The sequence below is a fragment of the Rhea pennata genome, chromosome 1 (genome assembly GCF_028389875.1).
Source record: "Rhea pennata isolate bPtePen1 chromosome 1, bPtePen1.pri, whole genome shotgun sequence".
Taxonomy (NCBI): Eukaryota; Metazoa; Chordata; class Aves; order Rheiformes; family Rheidae; genus Rhea; species Rhea pennata.
The window spans coordinates 86,061,633-86,089,342 of NC_084663.1; the positions used below are offsets into that span (position 1 = coordinate 86,061,633).

General features: G+C 45.4%; 1 protein-coding gene across 8 annotated transcripts; it reads right to left on the minus strand.

Moving 5' to 3' along the window:
• Window positions 1-36: 36 nt before the first annotated feature.
• PEX5 (peroxisomal biogenesis factor 5) lies at window positions 37-27,421 on the minus strand. Of its 8 annotated transcripts, none has more exons than XM_062594012.1 (16): window positions 26,659-26,902; window positions 26,231-26,266; window positions 25,928-26,060; window positions 25,179-25,313; window positions 24,123-24,228; window positions 23,028-23,118; window positions 22,580-22,696; window positions 22,100-22,192; window positions 21,806-21,925; window positions 21,097-21,240; window positions 18,262-18,332; window positions 17,878-18,093; window positions 17,572-17,737; window positions 17,226-17,383; window positions 16,777-16,847; window positions 15,789-16,539 (listed from the first exon to the last, which is right to left on the minus strand). In XM_062594012.1, exons 1-16 carry the CDS (start codon window positions 26,800-26,802, stop codon window positions 16,421-16,423), a joined length of 1,920 nt encoding a protein of 639 aa, XP_062449996.1. In that variant the 5' UTR covers window positions 26,803-26,902; the 3' UTR covers window positions 15,789-16,420. The 8 variants fall into 8 exon arrangements, with proteins under 8 accessions (XP_062450034.1, XP_062449996.1, XP_062450025.1 ...); XM_062594022.1 differs by having other exon boundaries at window positions 16,416-16,534; XM_062594002.1 differs by adding an exon at window positions 27,399-27,421 and having other exon boundaries at window positions 16,446-16,847; window positions 26,659-26,843.
• Between the last annotated feature and the right edge of the window lie 289 nt (window positions 27,422-27,710).

Sequence of the window (27,710 nt, forward strand, 5' to 3'; positions counted from 1 at the left end):
GTTAAACCACAAACTATAATGAAATAGACACATTGGTGATTTCAACAACTTCTTTAATGGCAACAACACAAAATGGAAAGCAAGAACCTGGAAGGGGTCATTGTAAAGCAAGAGATTACTGTGAAGCCAATTACAAAGCAAGCAATGCCTGGTTATACATTCACATTTTCCATTGTAAACTGTAGCTCTTTTTACTTCACAGCTATGATTCTCCCAGCTCACATCTTGTTTCTGCGTATGGCAACAGCAGCAGCATGCAACACTTCTTCATTACATAGTACTTGAGCATGGAATACCAAAGGCAAGTGCTTCATCTTTGAGTTTCTTTCAATGTTAATGGGACATTTCTCTCCTGACAAGGCACAGATGATGCAGAAATGAAGGTCTCCTACAAGAAGGAGCCTTTAGTGATGGGCAGTGGGAACTTGCCAGATGAGACGTAGCCAAACCAAACACTCATGTGTGCCCAAGGACAGAACACTTTATACTTGCCTTGTTCTTACACTCTTCCCTTAGCACCTGCCTCATCACTGTAAAGCACAGGATTCTGGGACAAATGACCACTGCTTTGACCAAATATGACAGCTCTTAACATTCATGAGCATCATGAGGAGGACAAACAATATGAGGCAGGATAAAGATAAAAGATAGAAGATTAAAAAAAAAAAGAAAGAAAAAAAGATCTGCAGCAAAACATTAAAGAGATCTCCCACATTCACTGTTTCTATGATGCCACGAAGAAAAAAAAAAGTACAAGCATAGGCAGAAATCTAGGTCTCAGCCTCTTTGCAGGGACTGCACCTACCCATAGGATTGCAGAATTTGCAGTCTAACACCCACAATGCTTGCCAGGGAGAAGGGGACGCAGAAATGAGAGCTTGCCATTGAAATTGATTGCATTGTAATCAGGAAGGTGTTCATGTTCTCGTGCAAGGTAACGAAAACCACCTCCATCACAGTGTTCACACAGTAGCCAGACACCTTTTTGGACTTTGTGAGAAAACACTGTGTCCTTGTCACATCCCTTACCCATGTCAGTGGCTTCTTTTACCACCCAACTCTTTCCTTCATAATGTGTATGTTCATAGAGAGTGATTTGGGGATTGTGCAGGTTTCCAGTAATCACCTGCAGAGAAGTGATCTTGTCATTCATCTCAGAACCAATAAAGTTATGTTCTCCCTCCTCAAAGACAAGAAGCTGGCCTGTATAATTGAGGTGCTCATAAGCCACCCAAGGCTGGCCAATTACTTTCACTGAAGAAACACAGTCATTCCAGCCTACATTTTCCAGATTGGCAATGTCATAAGTGAACTCTTTGGAGTATCCCTGGAAGTTGGCATGCTCAAAAATGATGATTTTTCCCATCTCAGCAGGACTTCTGTAGTTTGGATTTCTTGCTGTAAGAGTTGGATGATAGCCTGCAAGAAAACACAAGGACAGAAAAAGAAAACTTGTCCATAAGAAGCCTTTTCACATCAGAGAGACGATGCTGGAGGGAAAAAAATGAAAAACAGAAGAGTAAATCACTTTTAGCCAGGATAAATTTTAGCAGCAGCTGCACAAAAATGAAGGTGTGACATGGAAACCTGACTTTAGAAGGGGGGAAAAAAAGTAGAATAAGAGATGTGTCTCAAAACTATCTGTTTTTATTTGGTTGTGTGTTCTGTATGTGGGTTCTGTGCATGTCTGAGTGATATCTGAACATTTACATGTTATTTCTATTTAATTTACATTTTATTGATCTATCCTAAATAAGGAATAATGAAATAATATAAACAACTGGTGATTGATCTTCCAATTAGTAATGGATTCTTGAGAATTCTTTTAAATACTGGCATTGGTAATTCACACTTGATTTCATGATCTGCACAATAATACAAGTAAAGAAGTAGTGGAACATTCAAGTAACTTCTAAATGAATGCTCATTTTATATGGAAAATTTAAATATTCTGTTAAGACCAGAATTGAACTTTTTAGACTTGCTGAAATACTCTATTTCTATTTTTATATTCATTTCTGTTGAAATATGAAGATTCCTGTTCTTGACCATTAGACATAAGGTGGGACTCAAACAAGTATAAAGAACCAGCCTCTTTGAGTCAGAGTAAGTTTCAAGTTTTAAACGTCTTTTTATAGCACTGTCATAAATACTCACATCTGATTCCACACAGAGCTATCCAGAATCAGATAAAGAAACAAGGTATTTGTAAATAGTAACTCAGAAACAGAAGCTAGAGGCCACTTCAGATAACAGTACCCTTTCTAAATCACACAACAGTCATTGAAGCAAAGTTTCAGGTCTCAAGGCAGACATATTAGAGGATAGGTACCAGTTATTCTAGTTGTTTCTATGGGTGCAGGGGGCAGAAGCTTAGACCTGCCCAAATAGATTTGGGGATTGGAGCAGACCATCTCCAGAGGTCCCTTCTAACCCCAACTATTCCTTCAATCTCTGAAGTAAGTTTAGAGGAGAGACTAAAATTGCAAGACTTAAGCACCATAATCATCATTTAAAAATATTAGGCAAGGTTTAGCACATCAGTAGAAACATTGTTACTTCCACTATAGTGAGCTGGTTAAGCAACATGACTTATCTCCAAAACAGTGACAACAAACCATTCAAGACTTCTGGAGAAATCTATGAGTAACCTTTTTTCTTACAAGTCTTCTTTCTTACAAGTCTTACCAGAGGTCGATGCACAAAAATAATCACTGTTTGGCTGGTACTACTCAGAGGAACAAGACATTTTATTTCATATTTTACACAAAGCTACAAATTTGTATCTAAAAGTACAAACTTATTGTATTTCTGTTAGATGAGCTGAGCACTGACAGTTTTCTGACTTAAGCATATTTACTTCACTGCAGGACTAAAGGTATCAGTGCTCAGTTAGAATTGAACTTATGAAGGCTGTGGATACATGAACTTTTATATATTGGTTGACTGATAGAGCAGTGGTTTAATAACCTTCAGTTTGTGCATACACATGTTCACACACACACAGACAAAAAAAGTTAATTTCCCTGGCATATAGTAAAGATTCTATGCCAAGGTTACACTATGTAAAATATTAGGTCTTTCATGACCCAGAATTTTTATAGCTTCTTTTTCACACTCCCTCTTTGATTGGGGTGTTTATTCTGAAGTTGTCTTCTCATCACCTGAAGGGATGTGCTAAGCCTCTGAAAATCATGACATCAGATTCTCATAGATGTGTTGCAGTTCTCATCCTGACACTTAAACCTCTCTCTCTGCGCTTCATAGTTGCCACCCAAGAAGTCATTTAAAGTTTTCCCATACAAAGTATGTGCCTTACCTTGATACCAGCTTCTCAGATGCGGAGAGTTGTCCGCACTCCCTCCAGTCCAGTTGCTGCTGTTTGCAAGAGGTAATCCACTTGCCCATTTTTATAGATTGCACAACATTCTTGTGACGCATCCCATACAATAAAAATGAGAAGTGACTGAGGTCTTCAAAGATCAGCAATCGCTAATTTATTTTGATCTTAATCTTCCTATAACTATCTCATTTGCTCCAGTTCAAAAAGCGGTTGAAGAGTGAATATCCTGATAGACCTTGGAGTGTTGATTCCTGTTTCCTTCTCCAGAAGTTAGTTGAATCACAGGAACAGAAGCATAATAAAAGTATTTTGTGATGCATGGACTGTAGAAATTTTTTGCTTGCTGCAGTTCACATTTTGGTTTACTTTCATTTTAGGAAGGAGCGTATCTAATGCATCATGTCAGTTTTCCAAAGGATTTCAATGTAACATATCCAGGCAACAGAGGTAGCATCTAAGTAGCTTTTTGAAATTCACTTTCCCACTTCCCACCAACTTTGCCGTTCTGGAGGTGCCACAGAAACCCAGAGCTAGGGAAGAAGCAGGAAGCAGCAACGGCAAAGCTGAAGTAACCCATAAAACACTATAAAGCTATAAAACACTGCACTTCAGGAGCCCTTATTCAGAATATCTAAAGGGTGTAGGGGATTCAATACGAAGTACCTAAAGCTACTGAGGCACAGTAATTTGTGAAGGCAGGCAGGAAGCCTGACTTATAATCTTGTGAAGAGAATGTGCACACACTAGAAGGAGAAGAAAAAATTCCAAGAATCAGATTTTGAAGGAAGCTAAATTTCTCTGCGTCTTCCTTTTGTAAATATTTCTGATAGAAACACAGAAATTAGTCTGAGTGAGAATGAAAAAGGGTGTATCTGCAAGCAGAACTATCAGAGGGAACAAACAGCAAGTGCATGACTTTAAGAATGGCGAGGTATTGATGGCACCCAGATCAACAGGTCATCAAGACCCTAGTGCATCAACATGCAGTTTCTCAAGATACTCAGAACAGAAGACAAAGGCTCACTTAAAACAATGAACAACTTAAAACAAGGCACAACCTCCACTAAGACTAAAACAAAGGACAATCTACAGAATCAAGCCATTGTGGGAAGACAAAAAACAGTCTGGAGCCAAAGGACAGCCAGAGAAGGAGACAAAGAACAGTGGGTAAATCCTAGTGACTGACAGAGGATTGAAAAGATGAAAGATCACAATCATTGTCAACTCCTAAACTGTAGAAAAGACACATCCAAAAAAGAATCCCAGGGACACGCCTGGGACTCAATAGCCAGTATCCCTTGTACTGTATGTCATCACAAGTAACATTGACCAGGCCATAGGGACAAATGTTTTACTTTAAAACTAAACAAGCCTTCCCCTCTTAAACCATCTTGCATTGAGCTTTATTTCACTGTTGCTATCACCTTGCAAATAATATTTTTTCCTTTCTCAGCTAGCAGGAAACCAGCCTACCACTACAGCTAGGTTGGTCCCAGACACTTCATACTTGTTGAGTGGGTCTGACCATAACAGCACTCCAGCAATATGATGACAATTCACTGGAGCTCACTATGTGATGAGGACTTCTTTGCACTGGAATCCAAGCTTCAGCAGTAGATGGAAAAAAGCAAGTCAGCAGATCAGTTTTATTTAGAAACTGCAAATACAAGAACTAATTCTGGTGCTCTACAAGCATAAGATCAACACTGTGAAAATTCAGTTCTTTCTCACGAAGGGGAACCATTCCGCAAATACCATTGTGAATCTGTGATCTTTCTCTGCACTGCTCTTTTTCAAGTTCTCCCACTTTCTGTCTTTCATCCCTCTGATGAGGCAGGAAGAGCTTATGTTCCAGGGCAGTAATCTGAAATCTGTGGGAAATAGTAGCTAGTTGCTTCCCTGCAGGCTGTGTAATTCTCCTTGGCAAAGAAACGGACTTACTACAAGCCCTCATGCATATTGGCAGACACTAAGGGAATGCATAAAGTCTCTGAGTCTGCAGGTTTTCCTGAAGCTAGCCAGAAATCCTTGTCAGGCCCCTGCGTTCTGGTTCCTGACTGCCTCCTGCTGCTGCAGCTTTAGCCTTCACCTGTGTTCTGCTACTGCAACTCATAGCCTCAAGCCCTACAGCTCCTGACGGTGCTGACCAGCAGTACAACCCAACCACAGAAATGTCTATTTGTGACCTCATCAGTCACAGAATCACAGAATCAGCAAGGTTGGAAGGGACCTCTGGAGATCATTTAGTCCAACCTCCCAAAGATTTTCCGGTGCTGGTTCCACTGGGGCTTGAACTCAGGACCTTCGGCATGTAAAGCAGATGTGATAGTCTGGGGATTCTGCTTGCCTGGACCACCTCTGTTCCTGCTTCAGGACTAGCTTTGGACTGGCCTGAGGATTATCAGACATGGTTATTCCAGAGCCTTGAATCCGTAAGAGTTTTCAAGTTTAATCAGGAACGAGGCTGAACGTCTATCCCAGAAACACACACACACAAACACAGAGGACATTGACACAGCCAGCTACAGATTGCCAAAGACAAGGCACTGCCTTCAACAAGACACGTATCTGACACTACCAGAACTCACGTAACACGTAAGTCAGTATACAGAGCAAGTCCCTTTCCTCTTTTCCAGCTACTAATGATTGGGGTTTGCTAGTGAAAGTACAGGCACCCTCACTCACTAGTGCACAAGCACATGCAGATTCACTGATCCTTCGAATATCAGCATCGCTCCTCTGTCCATCTAATATCCCTATGCAGATCCTGGGCCCACCTACCCACTATGTGAGTGCCTCCTACTTGCCAGCTAGCTCCGCTTGAAGTTTGCTAGCAAATTACACACTTATGCACCCACACACACCGTATCAGAGGAAAATAAAAATGCTTTGTCTCCCCCATAGCAGCGGGAGCCCAGGTACATGCATACTACAACCTTTGGTCCCCACTTGAGCCACAGATGCTGAGACTCACACTCCACTTTTACTCTGGCACCCCAAGTAGCTGGCCCACAGGACACATGGGCTTTACGACCCCTGGTCCCACTCCTTTAGCTGACACTAGGGTGCTCTCCCACTCCAGCTGCTGTCACCCCAAACATAGGGACCATCATTGTACTAATAAACAAAGAAGGACTGGTTGGAGGTGTGAAGGTTGGGGGCAGCCTTGGCTGCAGTGACCATGAGATGGTGGAGTTCAGGATCCTGTGTGGAAGAAGCAGGGCAATAAGCAGGATCGCAACCCTTGACTTCAGGAGAGCAGACTTTAGCCTCTTCAGAGAAGTACCTGGAAGAATCCCATGGGTTAAGGCCCTACAAGGAAGGGGGTCCAGGAGAGCTGGATAATATTCAAGCATCATTTCCTCCAAGCTCAGGAGCAATGCATCCCCAGGAGAAAGAAGTCCAACCAAGGGGGCAGGAGACCTGCATGGACGAACAAGGAACTTCTGGCAAAACTCAGACAGAAGAAGCAAGCACACAGAATGTGGAAGAGGGGACAGACCACCTGGGAGGATTACAAGAGCACTGTCAGAGTATGCAGGGGTGCGATGAGGAAGGCTAAGGCCCGTATGGAATTAAAAGTGGCAAGGGATGTCAAGGACAACAAGAAGGGCTTCTTCCAATACATTGGAAGCAAGAAGAAGACAAGAGAAAATGAGGGTCTGCTGATGAATGGGGCAGGGATCCTGGTGACGAACGATCCAGAGAAGGCAGAGTTACTGAATGCCTTCTTTGTTTCAGTCTTTACTGCTAAGACTAGCCCTCGGGAATCCCAGAGCCTGGAGACAAGGGAGAAAGTCTGGAGAAACAAAGACTTTCCCTTGGTTGAAGGGGACAGGATTAGAGACTTTTCAGGCAAACTTGACATTCACAAATCCATGGGACCTGATGGGATGCACCCAAGGGTACTAATGGAGGTGGCGGATGTTATTGCTAGGCCGCTCTCCATCATCTTTGAAAGGTCATGGAGAATGGGAGAGGTGCCTGAAAACTGGAAGAAAGCCAGTGTCACTCCAGTCTTCAAAAAGGGCAAGAAGAAGGACCCAGACAACTATAGACTGGTGTGCCTCACCTCCATCCCTGGAAAGGTGATGGAACAGCTCCTTCTGGATATCACCTCCAAGCATATGGAGGAAAAGAAGGCGGTCAGGAGTAGTCAGCATGGATTCACCAAGGGGAAATCATGCTTCACCAATGTGATAGCCTTCTATGATGGAATGACTGGCTGGGTAGATGAGGGGAGAGCAGTGGACATTGTGTAAATGACTTCAGCAAGGCTTTCGACACTTTCTCCCATCACATCCTTCTTGGCAAGCTCTGGAAGTGTGGGCCAGAGGAGTGGACAGTGAGGTGTATTGAGAACTGGCTGAAAGGCAGAGCTCAGAGGGCACAAATTCTAGTTGGAGGCCTGTAGCTAGTGGAGTTCCCCAGGCCTCAGTACTGGGGCCAGTCCTGTTCAACTTCTTCATCAATGACCCCGGTGAAGGGACAGAGTGCCTCCTCAGCACGTTTGCTGACGATACGAAGCTGGGAGAAGTGGCTGATACACCTGAGGGCTGTGCTGCCATTCAGAGAGACCTGGACAGGCTGGGGAGTTAGGTGGAGAAGAACCTCATGAGGTTCAACAAGGGCAAGCGCAAGGTCCTGCACCTGGGGAGAAATAACCCCACGCACCAGTACAGGCTAGGGGCTGACCTGCTGGGAAGCAGCTCTGCAGAGAAGGACCTGGGAGTGCTGGTGGACAGCAAGTTGACCATGAGTCAGCAATGTGGCCTTGTGGCCAAGAAGGCCAATGGTATCCTGGGGTGCATTAGGAAGACTGTTGCCAGCAGGTCAAGGGAGGTGATCCTGCCCCTCTCCTCAGGCCTCGTGAGGTTTCAGTGAGAGAGAGACATGGAGCTACTGAAGAGTCCAGCATAGGGCTAAAAAGATGATCAGAGGACTGGAACATCTGCCCTGTGAGGAAAGGCTGCAAGAGCTGGGCCTCTTTAGCCTGGAGCAGAGAAGACCAAGTGGAGATCTTATCAATGTCTACAAATACCTTAAGGAAGGATGTCAAGAGGATGGGGCCAGACTCTTTTCAGTGGTGCCCAGTGACAGCACAAGAGGCAATTGGCACAAACTGAAATACAGGAAGCTCCACATGAATATGAGGAATAACTTCTTGACTGTGAGAATGACAGAGCACTAGACCAGGTTGCCCAGAGAGGCAGTGGAGTCTCCTTCTCTGGAGATATTCAAAACCCACCTGAATGCGATCCTGTCTAACACACTCTAGGTGACCCTGCTTGAGCAGGCAGGTTGGATTAGATGATCTCCAAAGGTCCCTTCCAACTTCAACCATTCTGTGATTCTGTGATTGCCTGAGGTCTGACATCACTGGCTGGCCCCAAATTCACTCACATCTGTCCCTCCAGTAGCTGGTACTCCTGACACATAGCCCATAACCCCACAGTCCTACCAACCGCTGGCACTAGGACACTCACTCACCCCACTACTGGCATCACAGAGACACAGGGTGATCCTCTCCCTCTGCTCAGACCTAGTGAGGCCACACCTGGAGCACTGTGTCCAGTTCTGGGCTCCCCAATACAAAAGAGACCTGGAGCTACTGGAGCGAGTCCAGTGAAGGACTCCGAAGATGGTTAAGCAACTGCATCTCTCCTATGAGGAAAGGCTGAGAGAGCTGGGACTGTTCAGCCTGGAAAAGAGAAGATTGGGGGGGAGAGGGTCTTATCAATATGGGTAAGTATCTGAAGTAAAGGTGTCAAGAGGATGGGGCCAGACTCTTTTCAGTGGTGCCCAATGACAGGATGAGAGGCAACGGACACAGAAAGTTCTGTCTGTATCTGAGCAAAAACTTGTTTACTGTGAAGGTGACTGAGCACTGGAACAGACTGTCCAGAGAGGCTGTGGAGTTTTCATCCTTGGAGATACTCAAAAACTGACTGGACATGGTCCTGGGCAACCTACTCTATCTGACCCTGCTTGTGTGTGGGGGGGGGGGTGGATTAGGAGATCTCCAGAGGTCCCTTCCAACCCCAATTATTCTGTGATTCTGTGATTGTCATTGTACCATCAGATTCTATTTTCTTCTAGATTCCAGTATGCTAAAATGATCTAACTTCAAGTTGTGGATGGCACATATGCATCTAATTGACAACACTGGTTAAAAGGTAAAATGGTAGAAAAGCAAATTAAAAATAAAATTCTTCCACCTCCAGATCCTCTCTCCCTTCCTATCTCTATTAGGTTAAAACACACACACATGCACGCACACACATTATAGACCTTGGTTAAAAAAAAAAGAAAAAAAAAAGCACACAATGATCAAGAACATGCAAGAGACCCAAGACTGACCAATAACTGATCCCTGGTTGATCCAGAATGAGCAACATCATATAAGCCTTCTCCAAACAGGCTGTCCTATTCAGCTAGATATGGACTATAAACTGCAATCATTGCATTTTCCTTTGAGTTGAGAACATACCTGCTTGACTAAAAACGTTTTCATATAAGGAAGGATGTCTGAATCAATTGTCTCTGATGATGTACAGAATAGAATGGGACAGTTTCACACCTACAGCTTGAAAGAGACACAGATATAACCAACAGTCCAAATTACCTAGATCTAGGACTGTTGACAAGAGAACACACAAATCTTGGCCATTGGTAACCCTAATGTTTTCTTTATTCATCCAATCTCTATCTTGTCTTAAAAACAAATAGACAAACAAGAAGCAACCATAGCTAGGGTGAGAAATCTCAGCCTTCTTTTAGCTCACTATTGCACCGAAAAGAAAGTGGTTTTAAGATAATATTATCATGGGATTCTTTCCATTTGCCTGCTAGTGTTGGAGCATAGCTGGTTCACACTTTGAGGTATGTCGCTGCAGCCCTGTAGGCTGTGCACTTTTCTTTTAAGGAAGACTGACAGTAAATTCACATCAGCTACACAGACTGCAAAAAAATTGTCCAATACTACCAGACCCACAATGTCCTAAGAGCTGATAATACCGTGAAAGTCAATGATGAACATGCTGGCAAAGCTGAAACAGTTTTATGAAAATCCACCTAATTCAGGTCAAGCCTAGCAAGATATGCCCCTACCTGGAAGAAAGTATTTGTCATAAAGCTGAATTATTTCAATTAGGTAAAAAGTGGCAAAATGCTTCAGAGGACCTAGCAGCAGACTCTGAATTAAAAGCTGTGCTGCATTTCACTTACAACATAGGCACCTCCAGCAGAAGGCATGTTTGTCCCTGAGCCATGACCATTCTATCTGAAAAATATTGCAGCCCACTTGCACACTGCTTTTCCACCTGGAGATCTTAAAGCATTCACCAAAAATAGATAAACATCATTTATTCAATAAAATCAAGGACAGGAAACAGTTTGACTGGTTTTACATGGGGGCATGATATTCCAGTCTGAGTTGGAGATAGAGGCTGTGTTTATTGCACAGAGAAGTCATACTCCAGGATTTAAAGGAAACGGTGATGTGATCAGCATGACCTCATAGTAGCGAAGAGCCTTATCCAGAAAATTTCTGAACTTCTACAAAGGCTCAGAAGTTCAGAAGGCTCCCCAGCCTCTCTGGGCACCCGTTCCAGTGCTGAACCATCCTCAGGGAAAGATATTTTTATCTTTATGTCCTATGAGAATTGCCCCTGGAGCAACCTGTTTGCATTGCCTCCTGTACTTCTGCTGTGTTCCTCTGAGAAGACTCCGTCTCTGATGCCTCAATAGCACCACTTTTTACGAGACAGCAGCTAGTTTGCCCTCAGCTTTCTCTTCTCCAGCCTGAACAAACCCAGCTTCATCAGCCTCTCCTCACTTGTCACGTACTTCAACCTTCAACTGTCTTAGTGACGACAGTTAACTACCTACCTTCTCCACCATAGCGGACAGCTTAGTTTGTATCTCAGTAATTACTCATCTCTTCTTACTCCTTACTTTTAAACAGGGAGGGGAACGAACACATGGATTGCATAACCTCCATCCCTCTATTTGCTATTTGGCCTGACAGCACCTAGGCAGTGGGGTTTTTTTAATCTTCTGGCTAATGTTAGGACTGGCCAAGTAATTCTTCTCCAGAAAGAGGGTAAAGAACACTCTTGCCTCCCAAGATTTCTGTTTCTCAAACAAAACAGCCCCAAAAGATACAATATATGAATATACAACTGGACCACAGAACCTCAAGCTGTGAACAGCCCAGCCACCAAAAGACCAATATACTCACAGCCAAACCCTTGAAGAAATAATGCCTCTTTTTTGCCTAACAAATATCCCACACAAACTCTCCTTTTTTTGTTTTCTCTCTTTGTTTGCCACTCTGGTTGTTGCACTGGCTGTTTGCTGGTGTTGAGCAAAGAGGCCTGAACAATACCACTTTTACAGCAAAGAACAAAGGAAGGACAACAGGATATTTGGATCTGCTCTCTGCCTCAGCTATTACTGTTTAGACCTGCACCTCTATTGGATGGGTGCTGCATATCCACTCACAACACTGGGGGTGAGCCCCACAAAAGATATACTGGAAAGAGATGCACAGCAAATGCAGATTGTCAAAAGTCTTGTGAGTCCCAGCTGACATAAGACAGAAACCAGCAAGGAAAGGGAAATACTTTTCCTTTTCCCATTTGTTTCCCAAAATTTCCCCTTCACAGATAAAGGGCCACAGGTCCTCAGTAAATAATTGTTTTAGTCTGAAACATCAGAAATCCAACTGGATTGTTTTCCGTACCTGTGTTTAATAAATGTGCAAATGGTTTTCCATGGCATGGCTGCTAAACTGGAATCTGCAAACACAAAAGCCCAGACTAATTAGAAGCTTATAAATAAATAAGTAAATAAACGGATGCTCACAAGATCCTAACTTCATGACACCACATTTGCCTAGGAAAGCCTCTCCTCTTCAGCTCACAAGTCTCATGTTCAGAAAATGTAGCTAGCATTTTGTAACCCTCTCATGATTTATTAGCAGACAGTGCTCCTCTAACCCTCGGTGGCCTGGAACAAGCAAAGAAAATGTGATAGACACTAACCTGTCTTTGACTCAACGCTAGGTGTCACTTTCACTTAAGAAATGCAACAGAGAGATTGAAAAGTTTCAAAAAAACTACCTGTCTGTGATCTGATTTTCAGTGGTTCTCTGTATCTGTAACTCTGCCTAAAACCATGGACAGCTACTGAGTCTCAAGGAGCAAATGTCTCAAATCAGGCATCCAAAAGCAGTAGAAAATATCAGACAAAGCATAATGGTGGTGGGCAGAAGGTTTCTCCCCTTATCTCCTTGCCCAAGCAGGGAAATACAGGCCTGGGAGTAGGTAAAAGAGGGACCACCATACACAGAAGCTCCCAAAGAGTCGTTGACAAAGCAGCCTGTCTCCATTGCCGCTTTGTAGCTACTCCAGATGGGAGACAGCTGCTCTACAGCTCTCTACTCTTTTGCAGGAGCTGACTTGCCCGTCAGAAGATTTCTGAGCATCATGGCTTGACACAGAGGAGGAGGAAGAGACATGGCATTCTTATTCATGACCGAGGCTGGTCAGAACAGGGAAGAAACATTGGACTACAGTAAAACTAGGAAAGATCCACAAGTGTGGGGTACCAAGGTACGGAAAGGGCTCCTTCTGGAGAGAAATGGACTATGCTAGAACTCTTCTACTTAGAAAGGAGACACTAAAGAAGGGTATGAAAGAGATTTAATAAAACTACAGAAGGTTAATCCCAAGACCAATTATTTGCCATTTCTTACTGTACCAGAGGTAGGGGGCTGAAAAGGAAGAGTCAGCAGGCTTAAAATAAACAAAACACTCTGGATATCTAATATAGTTCACTTGTGTAGCCACAGGACACTGCGGAGGCCAAAAGCACCAATTGGTTCAAAAATCAACATGACATAGAAAATAAATTCACCAAAAGTCATTAAACAAACATATAGATACAACTTCTGTATCATGCAGTCTTTAAGCAGTAGATTCCTAGAGAATGTGAGAGTATCCACCCTATGCTTATCCTTATACTTTTTCCATGAACATCCATGTCTGCTCACTGCCCCACAGCATTGCTCTAGAGAAGGATGGGTCTAGGCTGATTATGATTTAAAGGACTTCTACACATAAAGGCAAAATAAGGAGAAGCCTAGGCAGTGAAAACTAGAGATCGGAGGGTTGTAACTCAAGAAAACCCAGAATCATAATGAAGTTCAGAGGCTCAGGATTAGGGAGTAGCAGTAGGAACCCAGAGAATACACTAGCAGCGCATCCTTCATCCTGATAGTATGGAAGCTAATGAACAGCACTGTGACTAGAGGTGTAAGTATCTCAAAGAACAGAAAGTTTAATTTCATGATACTTCTCCAGGTGAGTATTGAGTATGGCCAACACCATGAGACAAGACAATCTAGGACTTCTTGTGGTCTTAGCAAGCAAATAAATAAAATGTTAAAGGCAGAAATAAAATAGAAATTGAGCAAGAAGCGTCAATAAAAACACATACTGGACCACACTTTGACCACATGCCCAGTGCTCCAGGAAAAATCTAGTTTGTATCCAGCGATGTTCATGGAATTGGTAACGAATAAAGAAAGGCCTGCTGCAGTTCCTTACATGCTTTCAGTGGTGATAGGTCCTGCCACTATGTTTTATATGCCAGAGGAGGTACAAAAAGGCAAGGAGATAAATTGTAGAGCACAATCATTTATAAGGCCCTGACCAACTGGAGCTAGCATTTAAGTCAGGTATGCTGTGAGCAGGGGATTGGACAACAAATCTCCAAAAGCTCCTCCCTATCCTGATCTTTCTGCCAGTCTGACATGTCCAGTGTCTGCTACTCATCTCCACTGAATGAAAGAGCTTATGGACAGAAGAGGTCGATGTGGCTGGAAAGGCAAACTAGGCCCTGCTCCTTCCCCTACTTCAAGCAGAAGATCAAGATATCTACAAAGTCCCAAAGCAAGTCTGGTCTGGAGGCGGCCAGAGAGACAGGGTTGCTGAGGGCAGGCAGAAGGTGCTAAACTGATATCTGAGCGCAGATGAGATCAGGCAGCTGCTAATCAACATCCTGTCCAAAAGATCAAGTCTTAACAGGAAACAATTAGACATGGTCCAGATTGAGGCAGCTCAACCTCTTATCCTTCACTCATCCCTCGGAGGAAAAAAAGGGAATGGTGTCTAGGTCAAAGGGAGACCTCAGCAACAGCACAAAATACTAAAGGGAGGGAAACCAGAGAAGGTAGAGTGGCTCAAGGGCCACTACTACAATCCCTTTTCCTTCTTGTTAGTTTAAGTATCATTACAGGAGCCCTGTCCATAGGTCAAGGTCTATTACACTAGCCAGGGGGCTAGAAACAGCAACTGGCAAGAACTGGGATGACTTAAGGCAGGAGAGAGCAGAAGAAATGAGAATGATTTACAGAGAAAGAGAACAAGTGGTGACAACCACTCTACCTTCAGAGGCAGGAGGGGTTATATGATAGGGAAAAAACACCAAACACAAGGTCAAGAGTCTCCCACAAATAGCAAGGAAAACTGAGACAACTACAGTACCATGGAGGAGAGAAGGATTTAATGGTGCCTACAGGTGAGAGAAGTGAAGGCAAAGCTGTGATAGTGGGAGTGTGAATGAAGAGAGGAATGTGGGTCAGAGGTAAGCAGAGGAAATTCTTGGCGAGGGGAACAGAGCAGAAAACCGGATACAGAATCACCTTCATGACAGCAAGGAGGAATTTAAGGAAGGGAGAAAAATACCTGGACACAAAGCAAGGAACTACAAAGGCATTGACATTATCTTTACCAGGAACAGAAGAATCTGGCAGAACAGTAGAGACACACAGAAAGCAAAAGCAAGGAAAACATCTTTGACCAAGAGCACAATGTGTGAGGGGGAGGCAGAAGCACCATTTTCCTGTCTTTTGGGTTGGAGAAAGCAACATCTTGTTTTGCATGCATTATAGCAATTGCAAAACGGTGCACGTAGGTTTTGGTGCCATCCTGCTGTCACAGGCCGACAGGCACAGGTAGAGCTAGGGGATCAGAAAACATACAGCAAGAATAGCTCCCCGCCCACACTTTCTGCTCCCGATTGTTATAGGAGAGATAGGATGCAGTGAGAGAAAAACAAGAGTGCGAGGCAGGCTTGGTATGAGGAAACAGGTGCCTGGTGGAGGAGGAAGGATAAGTGCCTGCTCCTGGTTCTCAAAATCCCAGGTTCTTCAAATAGCCAACAGACTTTAAACACAGTTTCCCTCATTGCAAGCTTCATTTGCATGGGAACTTTTAATAAAACAAAATCTTGTGGAAAGGGGACACAGAAACAGAGGGGGATGCTGACTCAGTTCTTGAATTCCAGTGGGATTATAGTGGGATTATACCTTCAAACCACTTAAATACTTCAAATCACATACCCACTGTATGCAGCTCCAACAGATCACAGAGAGATATCATTTTGGCAAGTTTAATTCCCCCCCACCTTTATATTATACAAAATACTTTACAATTAAAAAAAAACATTTTTCCCAAGAGAATCATATACAGATATTTATAATTAACAAGATTCAATTACAAGCAGGATGGGGAACTTTTGTACAAAGGAGAAACAATGACAGATGATCATGTGAAAGTTAAGACTTGACCCTCTCACCCCTCCATGTTCTCCTCTTATCCTATGGTCTAAGGGCTTCCACTCATGTTCCTAGCATGAGTACGGTGCTCTGCTCTGAAAAGACTTACCAAAACACTCATAAACTAATGTGTGGCTGTACCGTAAAGTCACTAGTACCCAGAAAAGGGAGTTACTGCTCCCAGCATTCCCTAGCAACTCACATATGCACACATGCACTCACATACATGGGGGAAGCCTGCTCAAAACCCAGAATTTGTCACCCTTTCATCAAATGGCAGTCCCACCCCACCAAAGCAACCTGCATTCATAACATGTCCAGCAGGTAGTCTCTGAAGGTTATTGTAAGATTTCAAAGCCTTGCTGGGCATGACTGCAAACACACAGTCTTGCACGATGGCTGGAGGTCGCCATTTCCCCACTTTGATCATCTGCCTACCAGCAGCAGGTCAGTCAGCCATAGAGGTGATAAGGTGAACAGCTCAGAGATCCGCAGGCCTCAACAGATGGGTAGTGGAAGTTGCACTCTTCAATAGAAGGTCCTTCAAAAAAATGGTTGCCAATGATCTGTCCTACCAAAGCGAAGATATGTGTGAACCCTAGTGAACATTTTTCCCCTAGAGAAGATCACTGCTGGGCTGGGCCAATCCTGCACTCGCAGGGGAGCCCATCCCAGAGTCACTGCTGGAGGCCAAAAGCCTGAAGCAGCGTGGGAAGATCATGGGCATCAGCTGCCCCATACAGATCACTCTGCCCCAGCATGGAGAGGGCCATGCGGAGGGTGCTCCAGATGTTGTCAGACATAGCACCTTGCTGCCCGCGTGGGCCTCGGCTCTTCTGCTGCATATGCAAAGCCTCTAAGAAGTGCTCCACAGCCTCGCTGTCAACATGAGAACATACACTTTCTTACTGGAGAAGATGGCACATCCCATACTTCCTTCCCCATTTCCTCCTGAACTACTTCCTCCTCCCTTCCCAAGTACTTTCCCCCTTTTCACCAAACCTTGTCCCCCTCCAAAACTGTCAGAGATCCCCTCTTTTCTCTCTTAATGGAAATTGAAGTCCAGATGCTCTCTTCTCTAACTGCTATTGTCTGACACTTTCTTCTCGGGGCAGAGTCCTCAGACACACTCTGCTCTCCAGTGCCAAGGGAAGGCTGCATGCAGCACAGCACTGCCCCAGTAAAGTACTGCAATTTCTCTCCCACAGATGCATGCGTGCTTACAGCCCACAGCAAATCTGCCCACCCTTGACTCACCGGTGGGCACCTAAGTTGATGCAGCTGATGCCCAAGTTGTAGCGTGATCGGATATATCCTGGTTGGAGCTCCAGTGCCCGGCGATATGCAGCCACAGCTTCCTCACTCCTATTCCCATTGGCTAGGGTGGCACCAAGCTTGTTCCACAGAAGATGGTCCTGGAGGAAGTGGCAGAGAGAGGGACTGAGACAAACTGATCTCTAAACTCCGTATCAACCCTCCCTTCTCAGTGTGTTTGGCTTAGATCCAAAAGATATACCCTTCAGGTAAGCAGCACCTCCACCCCAATCTTCACTCATAAAGCTCTAGGTATCCCCCCACAGTATTCTGCTCTGCTCTTTCTTACATTGGGGCGCACGCTGAGTGCGGCACTGAAGCAATCCACAGCCTTCTCGTACTCGCCACTCAGGTTGAAAAGGACACCTAGGCCACACTGAACATCAGGATCCACAGCCGAGGGGTTGCTGCGCACAGCTGCCAAGAACAGCTCCTTCACCTCCGTGAAGAGCGAACTAGGGAAGCACAGAACAAGAGCATTTGTGCACTGTGGAGTAAGCTGACCTTGGGTTGCCCACTCTGCTCCTGTCTGGCCAAGTCCTGGCCCTTGAAGAAGACTTTTAGCTAAAGGCTGAAATTTATACCCCTAACTCACTCAGACAACAGGGAACCCAGCACACGCTTAGGAGGCCCAAGGTTTGTCCCCGAGACATTCCCCTCTGGTTCCTTCTCCAGCAGGTGGGCATAGGCTGGTTTATTGCGTAGCCAGTCTCGCAGGGTCTCACATGCCTGCTTCTGTAAGGACTCATTAGTGAAGCTGACCGCTAACGCCATCAGTGCAGTGAGGTTCCCAGGCTGCAGTTCCAAGCACCTGCAAGCCAAAGAAGTAAAGTGACTACAGTATTAAATAAGGATGGGAGACATTCATATGCAGAAGGTAACATAATCAAGATAGAGCGCATCACACTAGCCTGCTGGTCCTCATGGCGTTATGCACAAAACAGTGAGCACTGCTCAGAGGACCTTCTGCAATACTCACTGTCTGAGAGCACTGATTGCCAAAAGCTCCTGTTCATTCTCTGCTTGGGTGGTTCCCAGATACTGCCAGGCCTGGAGGAAAGAAAAATGCACCGAATCAGACTTCTTCAGATCCAAAGAAAAAGATCAGCCAAGTAACCACAGGCCCAGAGATTAAATCTGCCATACTATCCCACACATCGGTGATACTACTCCTGTTGGAGTGATGCTGTGAGAAACCCCTGCAAATATATTCACAGAATATATTGTTAACAAGGACAAGGGAGAGAGAAAAACAGTATTGCAAAGGATAACTAGCTCTGGCCAAATAACCTTGATGAAACCACAGCACTAAGAATGTGAGAGGTTGGCAAGACAAAAACAGCAGAATAACCCAGAAGTGACCTTAGCTTCATTAAGGCTTATTAACATATTATACTACACACCCCTAAATGAATAATGAGATGGAAATGATATGATAATGGTGTTACCACCTCTTCTCCGCTTCCTATGCTAATTAACAGGAATGTTAAAGCACAAGTGCAGAGCAAATACCTGATGTAATGAAATTGTAACCAATAGAAAAATTTGCATAAAGTTCTCCCTGAAAAAGTATGTATAAATAAAGAATGAGAAGGGGAGAAGGTGTGCTAGCTTTGTGGATTTACCACCTAGCACCCATCTCTGTGCAGAAATGAAATAAACAAATATCTCAACTCTGTGTATCTATTGGTTGCTTGAACACCAGCTAACAGAACCCAGTTTTGGGACAACACTCCCACACAGAGTGGGACCAAATATATATAAGTCAAGCACCCGCACTAGCCGTAGATGTCCAAGTATCCCTAGAAAGACATGCAGGTTTTACGGTCCATAGGCCATCAAGGCCAATAAAGCAGAGCTTATTTTAGTGAATAAGAGAAGAGACTTATCATAAACCATCTGCTGGCAGTTCACCCTGGTAGCTCCACCTTGAGCACCTAACTATAACCAAATCATAGAGGAAGGAGGGAAAAAGCAGACCTCTAACTTTATAAAACAGCCTGGTAGCAGTACTACTAATGAGGAGACCCCCAGGACAGGCTTCTATATATGCTCATGCAGTGCTCCACTACCAAGCAATGATCTTGGGGAAGCAATTGTGAGACCTGAAAGCAGAAGCACTGTTTGACTGAATCATCAATCATCACCATACCCAAAAATCAAAACCACTTCCATGTCCAGGCTGCTGACATAATGAATATATAAGTAAGGCACTAGCTCTGAAGCACCTATTCACTTTATGTTGATAACCTTACCACTTGCTCAAAAATTGAAAGGATAGCTGGGTGTATTGTGAGCATGAAGTAGCTACTTCTTGAATTTAAGTCATGTAAAATGCAGTATTCATTGTCTTATGGAAGGAAATCATATTATCAGTAAAGACCCAGACATACTGCAATAGCCTGCACAAGCCAATACAAGGAAGAAAGTGATCCACCACCTCAAATCTCTAATGGCTCATTTTGCAACTACCTACAACACAGAGCTGACCAGTGATAACTGCAGTGTTCTGAAGGCAGAAGAGCTGAAATTCAAGGTAAGGTTGTGATCTGAACCAAAGTAACTATCATATTTCTTTCAGCAAGTAATTGTACAAGTCTACTTAATCACTGTATCACCTGCAAAGGCTTGACTACAAAGAGCACTTCTCCTTTGCTTTCTGCAGAGTCACAGCAGAAGATTTCAGAACACTTTCTATGCAGCTAGCTAGAAGTGCCCCAAGATTTCTTCCCCTGTAATTTAAACTACCTCTCTATTATGCTCAGCCTGCAGAGCCTATGAGAAGAGAAGGCCATATTCTCAAGGAATATTAGTAACATCTTTTGACCACTTTAAAGCTAAAGTAGATCTTCAAAACTCCTACTCGTCATCTTTCACCAAGTACCCCAGAAACTCATATGTCTGTATCCTCACATGACAAGAATCTCTGTTCTGAGAGGTCAAACTCAAATCTAAGTCTCAGGATTAACTAGGTATTTCCCATTATATACAAATAGCAAGGCTCAAATTAGAAACACTGAGAAGCCAGCATCCCTGGCTCCTTGAGGCAAGCACTCCAGAAGCGGAGTGACAACACAGGTGAATTTGCACTCCTCTTCTTCCTGAGGATGGTATCCATGTCTTCTGCCTCTGGAGAAAGGCACAAAGACTATTCCATTCCTCAATCCCTCCTGTAGAAGCCGAACTACTTTATGTAAATAAAGCCTTATTTATTCAATAATTTATTCAATGATTATTCACTGAATTAGAAGCTGAAACCCTCTTTTCAGCATAAAAATTATCCGCTCTGGTCCATAGCTTGACATGAAGACAGTGAAGACACCCAAGCTATCTCTCTCAACCCTTTCGGGTAGATCTTCCATATACCAGGACAGGATGTTAACCATGATCCCACATCCTATAAACTGTTTAGAATTAGTCTTTAATACAGATATTAAAAACAGTCATCATCATCACCAAAAGCATTCCTACACCTACAATGCCAATAAGGACTTCCAGAGAAGCAACTTAAGAGAGGTACACCTCTTATCTCAGATCCACACATAGTCTCTTCTGGTCTAAAGAATTTAGCCAGCTTTGGTCAAGAAGGCTTTGTGCTTTTTGAATCTGCCTAAGGCATAAAATTTCTTTCCCACAATCCTCCTTGGAACTGACATACCTCAGCTACATGCCCAGAGCCACAGAAAACTGAGATGTTTCTATACAACCTACATAGCTCCTAACACTGAAGTGAGTCTCATCCTGAGATCTCACTGGAAAAGGAACCAAGTAGCAAGATAACTGGCCCACGCCCAACAGCTTTGTTCCCACTCACCTCCATATGATCTGGCTTCTGTTGCACTGCAGCCTCAAACAGCAGGACAGCATTGGGGAGGTCTCCTTCCTCCAAGCGCTTCCGTCCTTCTTCAAATGCCTCAGGGTGATCTCTCATGGGATTATCTTCTTCAAACTGGTAACCCTGGCAGAAAAGACAAGCATGGAGCTAATATGAGCGGACAGGCTTAGAAAGAGAAGCACTCCCTCTCAGTCTGATCTGGCCCCACCAGAAAAACTCAAGCTGCAGAGGAGCCAGCACCTCATCTACTCTGCTAGCTGGGAGCCTGCTGGAAAACAACCTGACTCTTCTTCCTGCCTGCTCTGTGCTGAAAAATCCCCCAAGCCTGGGACTCTTCCAGATGTGGAATAAGTTCCAACAGTGACTGAACATCTGTTATGGGCCCTACTGGATCAAGGCTGGATTGGGCAGTGCAGAGAATTAGTCTGCTCATAGCAAGGAATCCCAGCATTAACTGGTGTTTGGTGTGGGACAAGAACTAGACCACTTCTGTACAGAAGCACAAGAACTCTTCTTACTGAAGAGTCAGGCTGAGTCAGGCTGAGGGTGCAAATGACTGCAAAAAAATCAGTGTGAGGAAGAATCCTAGCAGCATTTTGAGTCTGAAGAGCTCACCTGGGAGGCCAAGAGCCTGCCAGCTTCTTCAGGGTAGCCCATAACAGGGCTAGGAGATCTTGTTCTCTATTACCTTGTCATATGAAGAGGAGCTTAGATCTTCATAATCAGAGAGCCAAGGGTGAGCCTCTGCATCTCTCTTGGCCATCTCCTCCCATTCTGCCTGGAGTTTATCCCAGAAGTCCACATCTGACTGAAGGGAGAACAAAAGGCCACTAGAGTACCTCAAAGTGTAAAGAGCTCTAGAGATACTCCAGCAAACACTCTCTTAGAATTTCTATCCCTCCTCACAACATGCAAAGGAGAGAAATAACCCTATGATGGGCTCTCTGTTGGTACCCCAGCCCTCCTCCTCCTCCAGCTTTACCTCCACAGCAGTCTTTGCCTGCTCAAATTCTGTATCAAGAGTTGACATGTTCCCTGATTGTGCAAATTCATCCACCCAGGCATCGGATGCCCCCTGTGAATTTGGAAACAGAAACATACTTTTCTTTTTAGAATCTGGCAACCTCAGGGCACATCCCAAAATAACAGAACAGGCTGTGATGACCTCTCCTCCCCATCAGCAAGAACTGATGGCCTGTACAAAGGGGAAGAGTTCTTTTGGATTCTCCCTTCCTCCCAGATGCCTTGTGAGATGAGAAAATTCACACTGCCCAAGATCTTCCCAACTTCTAGCTAGACTCTGCTAAGAAGAGACCAGCAGTCTTGTGCCCCTCACCTCCCCCCAGGCTGGTCATTAGTAAAGCACGGCTGAGAATTTGACTTGCCATTCTCCCTAGCTCCCGGATTGTGCACTGCAGCAAAGAACTTTCCACCTTGGGTGCATACAGGGCTCAGCTCCTACCTGCTGCTGTATAAACTCAGCTGCCCATTGCTCTGCCTGATCTTGGTCTCTGAGGGTCACCTGATTAGCTTCGATCGATACCCTCCCATCTCCGATCTGGCGAACAAACTTTAGGAACTGTGGCAGAGAAATGAAACAAGGGTAGAGCTGGGCAGATGCTTTACCAACAATCCCTCTACCCATGCCTCTTCCTCACTGAGAGGATTTCTCTCTGCAAAGCAGGCATAGAAAGCCGAAAGAGGACTTCCTATTTCACCAGGCTCATGTTGTAGAGAGAGATAACATCTGAAAGGGATTGTAGGGTTCAACTTCCAGGAATTAGGAAAGAAAGGGGAAACATGGGACAGCATGGAGACGTTACTCCTCCATCTTCCCGCTTCTCAATTCCCCACATCCCTTATGCAGTCTAGATATCTTTCAGCTCAGCTTCCTTCCAGGTATTTCTCACCTCAGAATTGCTGAGCTTGGGATCATCCACTTTAGAAAGGAAATCACTAGCAGTTTTCTTAAGATCATCCTCAGGTTGATATTCCTCGTACCTGTGTTCAAAAAGACGGTGAAAGGGAAGAGATGGTCTGATACTAGGCCATGCTGAACTCTTTCATTAACACTGGTCTACACAAAGGGACAGACAACATTATTCAGGGATTCAATTCCTCCCCAAAAAACTCTGGGGGATCTCCAAAGTTTTTTTTTTCCATGTGCAAAAATTCAAAATTATTACTAGGTTAATTGTGCAAACTACATGAACAGCAGCAGAATTAAACAATTATAACAGCACAGTTCTGCAGAATAGCCTGAATTACTTGGCAAACTAATATGCTACCAACCATCACATGTTTTAATACTGCCAAAAACAAGGTCATACATCTAAGAACAAAGAAAGCAGGTCATGCTTATGGAACAGAAACCTATCTTGGGAAAGCAGCACTCTGAAGAGGATTTAGGGTTCATAGTGAGCACACAACTCAACATTTGCTCTAGTTTTGCTTCTTCAGCCGAAAACCTTGAGTGTGGTCAACAAGTACTGATATAAAGCAGATTTCTAACAGTTGAAGGTTCTTTAATCTACCACACAGAAAAACAGTAATATCTGGAAGGCTGAATCTAGAAATACGCAGAGGAAAGGCTGGATGTTGTCTTTCAAATAGGAAGAATAAGGTAATGAAAGTTCACAATTAGTGGAGTCTATTATTTGAGATCTGCAAGTCTAAAAAAGCATCTGCTGTGGAAAACAAATCCTGTTCAAGTAAGGGTTACTGAGCTCACTACTGAAATCACTTTATATTAGGCGTGAGATCATCTAGCCTAACCTAATCTCTACGCCTTCCTGGAACTAGAAAAATAGAAAAGCTGCGATTCCTTAAAAACCTCAGTCTCCAAGCATGGTTTCTTCCTTTCTCTGAAACCAAAGGCCTGAGGATGTTAATTTTGGTTACACCACTCAATAGCATTAAGGTCACAAAGGATTTCTGACACATATCCATACTTTGCTCATCCAGGTGCCTAGCAGCAATAACTAGTCTTGAGAAGGCAAACTCACCATTTATCTGCCAATGACTGGTCTTCCGATTCCCCAAGCCAGAGTTTCTCCTCTGACTGTTCTAGGTATTCTTCTGCCCACTTAGCAGGAGACACAGACAGTGGATCTGCACAGGACACAGGGAATAATGGGAAGCAGAGTAGAGTGAGTAGAACATCACTCAGGTTAACTTCATATTTTGCTCTCTCCAATTTACACATAATTAGCCAACATATGCAGGGAACACTGCTTCAAAGAAAGATCGTTAATGCACATTTCTTCTAACTGTTTAATTTGGATCTAAAAATTGAGCCTCAGGTTCAGAGTCTCCTCAGATAGATCTCATTGTGGTGATATGCCAATACCTTTATCTAGTTCAATTTCACAACTTATTCTGTTGCTCTATGTGAGACGCCATGTAGGTCATGAAAATCAGCAATGCATTACAAGTCTCTAGTGCTTTTAATTAGGACTCTCTTGAAGACGTTAGCAAGTGTTGAGGATTCATGGTACCTACTTCCAGGAATATAAAAAGTGAATGAGTGCATCTACCTGGCTCTCTACAGTGGACACTACTGGGGGAAGAGAATATGTCTATTTAAATCTTACTCATTACTTCCACTTTAGGTCATAGATGGTAACAGCTCTAGGCACAGTGCAAGATGGCTTTTCAGATAAACTAGTACCTTGCTTGGAATACAGAGTTTATCCTATGGGTCAGAAACATATGTAAACAAATAAAAGTAGTAGCAGCCCACCTACAGAATTTGCATCACTTTCAAATTGCTTTTTTAAAAAAACTAATATGATTCAATAGCCTGCTTCTACTAAGTTTTGCAAGTAATCCTGGCCAAAAACAAAAGCCTCTTACACATGAATAGGAGCATGCACACCAGACAGTGAACAATTTGGTTAAGCTCTCCTAAAGCACTTTCTTTTAATATTCACACTGCTTCAGGCTACTGCTACACTGACTTCTTGGGCCCAGTTACTCCTAGTTCACATCCAATAACTCTCTACTGTACAAAAGCATATGACTGCGCAACACCTCAGCTGTATTTCCAAAAGGGTCTTCACCTGTCACTTCAGCAATGAACTCCTGTGACCAGTCAGCTTCATTGTAGTCTGAAGAGACATCGCCAGCACTATCTGCCTGAGCCAAGAACTCCTGGGTCCAGTTTTCAGACAGTGCCAAGGCTGCCACACCTGGAGCTATAGGAAGGAAAACATAAATGAGGATGGGAGGACTCAGAGACATGATTTAAGTGTCCCAGGCTCCTTCAGATAGCCTTCATCTTCTCTGATCAGGTTCCTTTCTCTCAGAATCACAGAAAGATTTCACTTGAAGGGGACCTCTATAAGTCACCTCTCTTCTCACAGCATACTAACTCCAAAGCTGGTCAGGTTGCTCAGGGACAACTTCCAGGGACAATACGTCCAACGATGGTGATTCCTTGGTCTCTCTGGGAACCTCTTCCACTGCTGAACCATTCTTCAAGGGAATAAACCTTTCCTTAAATCTAGACAAAGTTTCCCTTTTGACAACTTGTCCCCACTGCTCCTTGCCCTTTTGCTATGTATGACTGCAAAGACTCTGGCTCTGTCTCCCCATTAGGCTGCTGAAGACAGCAATTAGATCACCCCCATTAGACTCTTCTTCTCCAATCTGAACAAACACACATCCCTCAGCCTCTCCTCTTAAATAACATATTTCAGCCCACAGATGCAATCTCACAAGTGCTGAATAGAGGGGAACCACCTTGCTAGTAACTTAACCAAAACGCTGAGATCTTTTCCTGCTCTGCATCTATTCCAGCTCCCCTCACCTCGCTGAGGGGCTTGTCGGAAGTTTGACTGTTCGATCTCCTGCATCTCAGCCAACAGGTCATCCATCTTAAAAGTCTGCGGTGCACGGGACAGTAAAGGGGCATTCTGCTCTTGCAGGAATTCTCCAACAAGCTGCCAAACAAACAGACGGAGAATGAATAAAGCACAGAAGATGGGTAGAGGAACGGAGCATGAGGGAAGGAAGTGGGCTAGGTAGAAGGAAAGAATGAACAGGGGGAAAAAAGTAGCAAATAAGGTGTTGAGAAGAAAAGCAGTAAGGCAGTACATCAGTCTGTTCTTACCTCATCTTCAGAGGCCACTCCCAGCGGTTTGGATACCTATAGGGAATAGTGGGCAATTACCCCAACAGCTCTGACCTCCATACCCACACACACCAAACCTTGATAAATTCACATGCTGCTCTTCCTCGAAGTTACGCTGACAGCATTTTCTTGGCATTACCTATCTGCTTACGTAGAAGCTGAAGGAGCAGAAATATCTCCAGTGATGTTTGCCTAACCCTTTCCTTTCCGGGTTAGCTCCCACAGTAAGGCATATAGTCCACCACAGCCATCAACATCCCCCTAAAAAAGCAGTAGGGCCTGTACCCATAGTCCCTCCAGCAGCTGCTTGCCCCGCACCCTCTCTTCAGCCTGCACACCCCTACGCCGTGCTCATCACCCCCGACAGCAGGCAGGCACCACGTCTGCCCCTCTCCTGCAGCACTCACGGCTCCGGGGATTCCGGGGGGCCAGCTCCTGGGGCCCTGGAGTCCTTCCTGCCGCAAGGCTTTATCCTGGGTGAAGTGGGAGGCCAGCTTCATTAGGGGGTTGGAGCCCCCGCACTCCGGTTCGACAAGATCTCTCATGGCCATGGCGCAACGGGGCGACGGCGCTGATCCCCGCCGGGCCTCACCTGCCGCCGGGGGACAGCGACACGCGAGCGGGCCCCGCGGTGAGCCTCAGGGCCGCCGCCCGGCCTCGCCCGCCGCCGGGGGCGCCCGCGTCCGGCGCCCCGGCCCCCGCCCGGCCATCCCGGGCGCGCCGCCTTCCCCTGCCCTCCCCTCCCCGGCGGCACCGCCCCCGCCCTGCCCGGGGGGAGGGCCCGGGGCAGAGTTCTGGCTCAGGCGCCCGCCGCAACGGCGCCTGCTCCGCCGAGGAAGGCCCGGCGGGAACGGCCCGCAGCGACGCAGACGAGCCCCGCGCCCTGCCGTCCCCGGGCAGCGGCGCCCCGCGGGCTGGCGGGGTCTCGGGGGATGCTCCGCTCCCCGACTCGTGCCGTTCCGGCCCGGGAGAGCAGCCCCCTCGCCAGGCCGCAGCACCCCCCGGCCAGCCCCGAGGCCGCCGGCGCAGCCCCCGCCCTCGCACGCCTGTCAGCCCCTCCCGGGCCACCAGCCCGGGCAGTGGGACCCCCCGCGCCGCGTGGGCAGGATGGTTCGGCCCAGGGAGCTCCCCCCGCCCAGTGCCTTACCGTGGGTCCGTCAGGGCTTGCGACGCTCACGGGGCACCGCGGGGTGGGGCTAATCCTTAAAGGAGCAGGCACCAGCGGCACGCTTTAAAGGGGCAGCGCCTCTCCAGGACCCGGCACGCCGGGGCTGCTCCGAGCGCGGGGTCTGCGCACAGCCGGTGCCCGCCAGCTCTGGCGGGATGGAGATGGAGATGGGGATGGGGATGGGGATGGGGAGGGGGAGGGGAGGGGAGGGGAGGGGAGGGGAGGGGAGGGGAGGTAAGGCTGGCCCAGCATGTAGACGCTACATCCCACTGGGCACTTCCAGGCTCCAGG

What these genes read in the sequence shown, in the direction of transcription:
- PEX5 (XM_062594002.1), bottom strand. Translation starts at nt 26,802, where the DNA reads ATGGCCATGAGAGATCTTGTCGAACCGGAGTGCGGGGGCTCCAACCCC. An exon ending in CAGTCATTGGCAGATAAATG is followed by an intron (nt 23,119 to 24,122) that starts GTGAGTTTGCCT and finishes TTTTGAACACAG; the next exon opens with GTACGAGGAATATCAACCTG. An exon ending in CTGAGTTTATACAGCAGCAG is followed by an intron (nt 22,193 to 22,579) that starts GTAGGAGCTGAG and finishes CCAAATTCACAG; the next exon opens with GGGGCATCCGATGCCTGGGT.